The 10,040-nt window shown below is 41.6% G+C and overlaps 1 protein-coding gene across 1 annotated transcript in view; it reads right to left on the bottom strand.

Annotated features, from left to right (window-relative positions):
• The window catches only part of LOC121327667, a 20,711-nt gene extending 14,156 nt beyond the window's left edge, over positions 1–6,555 (bottom strand). Inside the window, exons 1-4 of the mRNA XM_041271841.1 lie at positions 6,473–6,555; positions 5,722–5,885; positions 746–807; positions 222–267 (exon numbers count right to left, since the gene is read on the bottom strand). Coding sequence (XP_041127775.1) covers positions 222–267; positions 746–807; positions 5,722–5,885; positions 6,473–6,555 — 355 coding nt within the window. The remainder of the gene's footprint in view (positions 1–221; positions 268–745; positions 808–5,721; positions 5,886–6,472) is intronic.
• Positions 6,556–10,040: the final 3,485 nt, after the last annotated feature.

Genomic DNA, 10,040 nt, shown 5'->3' with positions numbered 1-10,040 from the left:
AAATATCACTGGGGGGAATTAGCTAGTCAACCACCAATTGGCAAAACAGGAACAGTTTCAGAAATAGAATCGAATAGTCTGTGATACAGCGTAGAGAGAAAGGTAGGCTGTGAGATACAGTTCTGTTCTGAAAGTTTTATCATTTATAATGCAAGATTATATTGTACAACAGCAATATACAGTAATACAATAACATTAAATTAAATACAAAGTTATAGTACCTGGAACAGTTCTTTTTGGTGTTTTTGGGGATATGTTTCTGAATTTCTGCAATAAACGAACATAACATTTCTCACATACTGCAACCATTGTTTTGCTTCGTTACTACTACTAAAATCAAACTGTAGTCTGCAGTTCTTTCCCACATACAGAAATTATATTTTCTAGATATTATTGCTCTAATCTGACTGCATTCTTAAATGTGATTAAATATGAATATTATTAATAGCATTACAAAAAAAACAAACAATACTTACAGGTGTATATATATATTAGGCATACACTGCCTATGGTCGGGTATAGTGACAGTACTTCAAACATATCGTATGCAAACGTACATATTCAAAAATATTTTCAGTTTAACATTTAAACTAAGCTTTAAAAAGTGATAAAAACATAAACAAAAACACTAATAATAATCAATTCAGACAAATGTAAAATGTATATTGTTCCTTTACAAGAACTTTCTACACTGATGATAACATTCAGAATCTGAAGTGTATAGTGTGATTTAATAAACTCTTACGCTCAGGTCCGGAGATGAACTCTGTGGGGAATGCGAGGTAGTACATGACAGGACCCTTTTGTCTGCAAATCAAAAGTAAAAACATGTACTCAGCTGAAGAGCATTTAACAACCAAACTATACAAAGACATTCCATAGTGCCAGTCAAAAGCTTTTCACTGTGTTATTTAGAATCTTCACCGATAGGTGAACATTTTAATGTAATGACATTGAAGTATCATTGATATTTTATTCTGTGTATACTTTAAAACACCACCAGATGGCGTTTATGACTGCACTAGACATGAGTTTTTCTCCAGATATCATGTTTAAGCATTTCAGCAATAATATTACTGCGACTATTGAATCTGCCCCTGGCTCTTGTTAAACTGGCCATTTATAAGATCAGGAAGTGCAAGATCACCGTGGAGGGTCTCTTCAACTGCAGGGCCATGTTCAGGGCCCTTGTTCATTCAAGGATTACTTCAGAGCATAATATATATATATATATATATATATATATATATATATATATATATATATACACACACACACACACACACACACACACACACACACACACACACACACACACACACACACACACACACACACACACACACTGCTGTGCAAAAGTCTTAGACATGTTGCATTTTTATACTCTGATGCATTATGAGCATCAACAATTTCCTCAAAGCCTCCACTAGTGTTTTCTACTATTACAACAACCTTGACTTGCATAAAAAGGGCAAAACTTTGAATGAAATAGCTCTCATCGCTCGATTTTCAAGGTGTGGTATCCGAAGCATTATCAACAAGTACAGAGAAACATCATCTGTAATTGACAAACCCAGAACTGGAAGACTCAAAAAGCTGTCTAACAAGGATGATAAATACTTGAAGAATGAAGGAATAGAAAGAAGACAAGCGTTGAATTTGACAACAGAACTGCCAGAAGGCACAGGTGTCATTGTCCATCAAATCAACAGTACGAAGGTCACTCTTGAAACCAGGACTTAAAGGATGTGTTGCAGTAAGAATACCTCCGTTAAGAAAGGGGGACAAGACTAAAAGGCTAAAATATGCACAAGAACACAGAAATTGGACTATGGAACAATGGTCAAAGGTGCTTTGGACTGTTGATGGATGGCCAACAACACTTGTGCCTTCTACCAGTTCTGTTGTCAATTCAATGCTTGTCTGCTTTCTATTCCTTAAGGATAGTAACTTCAAGTATTGCTCGTCCTTATTAGACAGCTTTTTTGGGTCTTCCAGTCCTGGGTTTGTCAATTACAGATGATGTTTCTCTGTACTTGTTGATTATGCTTTGGATACCACACCTTGAAAATCAAGTCATGCAAGCTATGTATATATTCAACACTGCCATTCTGAACTCGAAGCCCTGTTGTATAGATGAGATTAAAAGCCCCATACTGATTGGGCAGAGAAGCCTTGCGCTTTCGTACAAAGGTTAATACAGTCACTTGTGGTTGTGCATCTTATTAGTCCATTCATGTTCTCATATTGTGCCATGATCACAAGGACCTAATACTTTAAGAATATTGATCATTGAAAATAGATTTACTGAGTTGCTGTTGCAGGTATAGGACTAATGTTCAAGTTGTCCCTACCATAGTAAGTATTCTTCAAGCCATGTCATACAGCTCCAAAAAAGAGTGTGACAGCAGCACAGTGACAAAAGATGAACATTTTTCATTTTGCCTTAAAAAAAAAACTGTTGGAAACATAACCACTGTTGGATTGTGTATTACCGAAGACTCAACACATAACATGTTTCCTTTATAAATCATTAATATGCAGTATGTGTGGCTACCAGTGGTACTGCCATATTTAGAAGCGAGGGTTGCTATTATTTACCACCCCCCCCACTCTCTCAACCCTAACACGCCTCTTGCAATCCCTGTTTCCCCATATACTCAACAGAACCGCAATTTATCATTAGTAGTTACAGTATTTGAAAGCGCTAACAAGTGTACCAATTGATTACAAATTCAAACAATCAGGTATTGAGGTATTATTGTAAAGCAACTAGACTTACAGTTATGTATATTTAAGATAAATAAATAAACAAATACAGTAAATATTTTCACAATCAGTTTCACACACTAATACACACATGATTAAATTGCTGTCATTATTATTATTAATCCTATGCGTAACACTCTCCCTTCTCGTATATTGAACGGCATGGTCCAGCTCGTCTCACTGTCCTATTGCAGCCGCTTAAGAACGAATGAGGCTGAGGTTTTGAAACAGTAGTGCATCCGTTTGCAAAAAAAAAGATGTGTAAAGCCACAGGTACCCTTTATGTGTTTGTTGAGACTGAGTTTTATCTTTTAAATAAATGTTTAGCTTATTTGATCTACACTGAATAAAAATATAAACTCAACATGCAACAATTTCAAAGATTTTACTGAGTTATAGTTCATATAAGGAAATCAGCCAATTGAAATTAATTCGTTAGGCCCTAATCTATGGATTTTACATGACTGGGAATACAGATATGCATCTGTTGGTCACAGATATCTTAAAAAAAAAAAAAAAGGTAGGGGCGTGGATCAGAAAACCAGTCAGTATCTGGTGTGACCACCATTTGCCTCATGCAGTGCGACACATTTCATTCACATAGAGTTGATCAGGCTGTTGATTGTGACATGTCTGGTGAGTGTGCAGGCCATGGAAGAACTGGGACATTTTCAGCTTCCAGGAATTGTGTACAGATCCTTGCGACATGGGGCCGTGCATTATCATGACGAAACATGAGGTGATGGCGGCGGATGAATGGCACGACAATGGGCCTCAGGATCTCGTCACGGTATCTCTGTGCATTCAAATTGCCATCGATAAAATGCAATTGTGTTTGTTGTCCCTTGCTTATGCCTGCCAATACCATAACCCCACCGCCACCATGGGGCACTGTGTTCACAACGCTGACATCAGAAAAACGTTCACCCACACCATGCCATACATGCTGTCTGCCATCTGCCCGGTACAGTTGATACCCAGAATTCATCCGTGAACAGCACACTTCTCCAGCATGCCAATGGCCATCGAAGGTGAGCATTTGCCCACTGAAGTTGGTTATGACGCCGAACTGCAGTCAGGTCAAGACCCTGGTAAGGATAACGAGCACGCAGATGAGCTTCCCTGAGAAGGTTTCTGACAGTTTGTGTAGAAATTCTTCGGTTGCTCAAACCCACAGTTTCATCAGTTGTCCGGATGACTGGTCTCAGATGATCCCGCAGGTGAAGAAGCCCAATGTGGAGGTCCTGGGCTGGCGTGGTTACAAGTGGTCTGCGGTTGTGATGCCGGTTGGACGTACTGCCAAATTCTCTAAAACGACGTTGGAGGCGGCTTATGGTAGAGAAATGAACGTTCAATTCTCTGGCAACAGCTCTGGTGGACATTTCTGCAGCCAGCATGCCAACTGCATGCTCCCTCAAAACTTGAGACATCTGTGGCATTGTGTTGTGTGACAAAACTACACATTTTAGAGTGGCCTTTTATTGTCCCCAGCACAAGGTGCACTTGTGTAATGATCATGCTGTTTAATCAGCTTCTTGATATGCCACATCTGTCAGGTGGATGGATTATCTTGACAAAGGAGAAATGTTCACTAACAGGGATGTAAACAAATTTGTGCACAAAATTTGAGAGAAATAAGCTTTTTGTGCGTATAGAAAATTTCTGGGATCTTTTATTTCAGCTCATGAAACATGGGACCAACACTTTACATGTTGTGTTTATATTTTTGTTCCGTGTACATTATTTCTTATACATGAGTCTAAAAATAAGAACTGTTCCAATTATGACATCTAATTGTAAAACACTGACATCTCAGCACAGCGTTAATGCATGTTCCCTTCACCTCTCTACATTATTCACACCTGTTGTTCCAGACCAGGCACTCTATATTCAAAGTTTTTTCATTATTTATCTCTCAAGGGTTTCTTACGGTTACTGTATTCTTTGCTTATTTGTATGTGTTATACACATGCATATCACCATATATTAATAGGATCAGAACAGTTCAATATTCTACACATGAAGTGTGGAAGCGGTGCTCTCCCTGCTCAAGAGAAGAGGTGGAGCTGCGCTCCCCTGCGACCCCTCAGCACTACACCTTTGATGGTGTGACGGAGAGTGAATGAATCCAAATCAACAATCTCCCTCTCGACCGGTGAGGGCACTGTACAACAGGAGCTGCGGGCTTCCTACTGAATGGTTGGGCAGTTTATCCCAGGGACAGTTGAGAGCCGGCCATTCAGGAAGAGGGCGGCGTTACGGTACCTGGAGTCATCGCCCTAGTATGGTGAGTGAAGTTTCAGTCATGAATTGGAGGAGACGTGATTGAACTAGCTATCAGAGGGGGCGGGGCTTAGGGTACTTTAGGGACGGAACCTTGAATGAAGTGTGGGTTCATTGAGAAGTGTTATGTTTGTTTTGCCAGACAGCTGATATGAAGCTGGAGCTACAGCGAGAAGCCCAGATCTGAACGTGCACGAGCACCAGCAATCAGAGCACCGCACCTGCACCAGAGCACCCAGTTTGGAGACGTGTTTTCTGTGGTTATTATTTCGGGACTGCAACCCCTTTGTTTTGTAGCTGGTAATACCCATTGCTGGGTAGAACCAGCTTTATTATTTTGAGTCCAGTTTTTGCTGGCAATACCCATTGCTGGGTAGAGCCAGCTTTATTATTTGAAACACGGTTTAAAGGGCATTAAAAGAAACCTGACTGGTAAACTTTGTGTTTGTCCTTTGTTGGAGCACCTCAAATCACCTATACACCGGAGCACTACAAACCACTTTGTCACAGATGGCTATACACATTTCAAGTATGGCTATTTAGAAAGAGAAAAATAGAAAAAGATTTTGTCTCATTAATAATGTAATCTATATTATTTTTGATGTATTGTTTATCATTTTCAGACCTGGGCCTAAATGAGGTTATGCATGAAGCTTTTTCAGAGTTTACCTGCATAGTCTTTGTCTGCATTCCTCAGATGTCTGACTGGTAGAATTCTGACAGGGTTTGTTTCCTCTGGATCTTCAACAGTGATGTACCAATCTTTATCAGGCATTTCATAATCGGAATCCACTTTATTGTCCATGTCAGTCGCATTCTTTATAAAGCCACTCCTGTTAAAAAAACAAACAAACAAACATTATACATTATACATTAAACATAGAATTATACTGACAGACTATATTCTCCAGAAACATCTCAGACCCTGTTCACAAAACTCTATGACTGTGTTAAGTTGCAGTATATTATACATTTTTTTACCCAAAAGGGTTACTGTTTAAATGCAGTCTTTACAGTTTTGTGAATAGGACCCTTTGTCTCACAGACTATTTTTAAGGACTGCTTTTAGAAAACATGTTAGAAACATTCTCTTAAAATTGAGAATGAACTTAGAAACCTTCTCTAAAACAGTTTCACAAATTGCAAACTTGATTTGAATAATTTAAAAAAAAAGTCTTAAACACAATATTAACATTGTAGTAGACATTGGACAATATTTTACTCCATAATGCCATTAGCAATATAAAGTTATAAACCAATTGTAAGTAATCTGGAATTTTTAAGATGTTTTACACAGAACTCAATCAGAAGTGGCTTACAAACATTCAAGTGGATTCTAGCACTCAGTCAGAAGTGACTTACAAACATTCAAGTGGATTCTAGCACTCAGTCAGAAGTGCTCCAATATTCAATGAATTACTGATTCTGGACCACGCCTCCAAAAGAACAAACTCCCTGGTCGCTAAGTAAACGGTACTTCTCCATTCCTCCCACGCTCTCCATATAACACAGACTTCCAATCTCACACTCTCTCTCCTATCAGTCACACTGCAGGTTAGGTAACCTAGGTTCGCGTTCTGTTGCTCTCTCAGTCGATATCGCTATCTTTCTCTCATACGATGTCGTCCATTCTCCCCCTCTGTTTCACAAGTCCCAGATATTTATACCCCTGCTGCTCCCGCGTCCTTGTCACATCTGGCCAATCTCAGTTTATAACCTGGTTTATAACCATGACTGGTTTAGATTTGCTTTGATCTATTGAAATATTTGTATTACTTCTTGACGTTTACTTTTTTTAAACTTAGTTTTGTATTAATACACCAGGCTTTGATCAGGTTCTGGTTTATTTGTGTGCTGTGCAGATTGCTTCCTGACTTACTTCCCCTAACGGAAGGGTGAAGAAGCGTGGCCGCAAAAAAAAAAAAAAGCACCCGCTTTGCAATAAACGTCTGTCATAGCTGTTGTGAGGCAGTGGTATGTGATGTAACAAAACGTACTATCGCCTGTTTTATACAGAATATTCTTCTCATTAGTGAAATGCTTTTTAAAATATACATACAGTTGTGGTTAAGGCAAAAGTGGGAGAGGGGAGTTGACTCAGGCAGGGGTGAAATTACAAGCATTGATGCAGAAGGAGTATCTTTTACATTAGGTAGATAGATTGCATTTACAATTAGGCATACTTAAAATTAAAATGTAGCGCACAGCACACAGTCACGCTAAAGAATCAAGAATTGCAGTTAACATATTTATTGACTGGTGAAATACAATTCAAAGTTGCTGCAAGATCTCCATTGTTTTGCCATTTCAAATATTTTCACTAAACACACACTAAACTTTAAAGCTGCATGCAGGGTCCAGTGCAAAAGTACATCATGAAAAAACACACGTGTAGGTGAGAAACGCTAAAATAACAGTCGCTAAATTAAAAAAAAAGAAAAAGTGTATAAACATGTGAAACGTTCGGCACTCTAAAATAAAGGGCTTTACATTATCTCTGTGAGAAATGGGAGTGTCCAGTGTGAAAACAACATGAAATAATACATGAACATCCAAAGTAGCACTAAGCAGAGATGGAAAATCTCTGTGGATTAGTGGTATTCCGCTTTTACTCAGACCCCCGGGGCTATTGGTGTGATCAATGCAGATCCGGGGGGAAAAAAATGTTCCTGGTGTTTGTGACAGTTAGTGAGGATTTCATTAGGGCAGTTGTTTTTACATTAGGTGCCTATGGCAAGGCAAAGTTGTCCTGCCCCTTTAAGGGAAGGGGGTCATGTGATTGGTAACCATTCTGGCTCTGAAGTGGAGCTACAGCCCAGAGCCGGAATGGCCGCCAATTAAACACATGACCCCAATCACCAAATTGGGGCATGGTATAATTAATTATTTAACTGGCCCAGCTGGCCAATATAAAGCTGGCCATGCTGCAGCACGCCAGGGAGAACAAAAGAGAAGCACTGAAGTGCTAGCTGTGTGATTGCTGCCTTCCTGTTTTGTATGTTTTGTTTAAGATACGTATGCTGTTTTGTTTAAATGTTTTGTTTGTTTTGGCCACTGTGCCGTTTATTTTTGTGTGTGGCATTTCTTTGTTTTATTTATGTTTTGATTTATTAAAATAAACCCCCAATTTGCTAAAATACCCGGTCTCTGAGTCTTAAGAATGCCAGTATCCTCTGCCATCCTATCACACTTGGTGTCCTCATGGGATAAAGATTCAAAGCAAGGTTTATTTTATTTTTTAATTTGGAAAAAAATAAATAAATAAAACAAAAATGAAAAAGAAGAAAAAGTAAAGGAAACAAAAACAGCAGCTGCAGTAGCAGAAGCAACAACAACAGCAACTGCAGCAGTCGGCAAGCTACACAGAGCAATTGGAGAGAGATCTTCATGACCAGGGGGAGACAATCAGTTGTTATCTCCACTAGTGGCTGAGGGCCCACCATCACTGCCAGTGAGAAGAACAAAGGAGCCTGGGCAGTGGACTAGAAATGCATCGATTACGGCAAGAAGCTAATTGGGATGAATTATTTTGTATTATGGAAGCCACCATCAGCTGTCCCATTTGCGAGGAGATGGGCCACTTGACTATCCTGCCATACAGGAAGAAAAGAAACATGTACTGTTTTCAGCGGAGGAGGAGAAACCTTCCGAAGAGCCAACGGAGGAGGAGAAACCTTCCGAAGAGCCGGCGGAGGAGGAGAAACCTTCTGAAGAGCCAACGGAGGAGGAGAAACCTTCCGAAGAGCCGGCGGAGGAGGAGAAACCTTCCGAAGAGCCGGCGGAGAAGGAGAAACCTTCCGAAGAGCCAGCGGAGGAGGAGAAACCTTCTGAAGAGCCAGCAGAGGAGGAGAAACCTTCTGAAGAGCTGCCGGAGGAGGAGAAACCTTCCGAAGAGCCGGCGGAGGAGGAGAAACCTTCCGAAGACCCGGCGGAGGAGGAGAAACCTTCCGAAGAGCCGGCGGAGGAGGAGAAACCTTCCGAAGAGCCGACGGAGGAGGAGAAACCTTCTGAAGAGCCAACGGAGGAGGAGAAACCTTCTGAAGAGCCACCGGAGGAGAAGAAACCTTCCGAAGAGCCAGCGGAGGAGGAGAAACCTTCCAAAGAGCCGACGGAGGAGGAGAAACCTTCTGAAGAGCCGACGGAGGAGGAGAAACCTTCCAAAGAGCCAGCGGAGGAGGAGAAACCTTCTGAAGAGCCAGCGGAGGAGGAGAAACCTTCCAAAGAGCCGACGGAGGAGGAGAAACCTTCTGAAGAGCCGACGGAGGAGGAGAAACCTTCCAAAGAGCCAGCGGAGGAGGAGAAACCTTCTGAAGAGCCAGCGGAGGAGGAGAAACCTTCCAAAGAGCCAGCGGAGGAGGAGAAACCTTCTGAAGAGCCAGCGGAGGAGGAGAAACCTTCCAAAGAGCCGACGGAGGAGGAGAAACCTTCTGAAGAGCCGACGGAGGAGGAGAAACCTTCCAAAGAGCCAGCGGAGGAGGAGAAACCTTCTGAAGAGCCAGCGGAGGAGGAGAAACCTTCCAAAGAGCCAGCGGAGGAGGAGAAACCTTCTGAAGAGCCGACGGAGGAGGAGAAACCTTCCAAAGAGCCAGCGGAGGAGGAGAAACCTTCTGAAGAGCCGGCGGAGGAGGAGAAACCTTCCGAAGAGCCAGCGGAGGAGGAGAAACCTTCCGAAAAGCCGGCGGAGGAGGAGAAACCTTCCGAAGAGCCAGCGGAGGAGGAGAAACCTTCTGAAGAGCCGACGGAGGAGGAGAAACCTTCCAAAGAGCCAGCGGAGGAGGAGAAACCTTCTGAAGAGCCGACGGAGGAGGAGAAACCTTCTGAAGAGCCGGCGGAGGAGGAGAAACCTTCCAAAGAGCCGGCGGAGGAGGAGAAACCTTCTGAAGAGCCAACGGAGGAGGAGAAACCTTCTGAAGAGCCAGCGAAGGACAAGTTACCTGCCCGAAGGTTGAGATAGGAGGAGCTGCTGTCCGAAGGGCTCAAGTTGAAAG

The sequence above is a fragment of the Polyodon spathula genome, chromosome 1 (assembly GCF_017654505.1).
Source record: "Polyodon spathula isolate WHYD16114869_AA chromosome 1, ASM1765450v1, whole genome shotgun sequence".
NCBI lineage: Eukaryota > Metazoa > Chordata > Actinopteri > Acipenseriformes > Polyodontidae > Polyodon > Polyodon spathula.
This window is presented reverse-complemented; position numbering and strand designations above follow the sequence as displayed.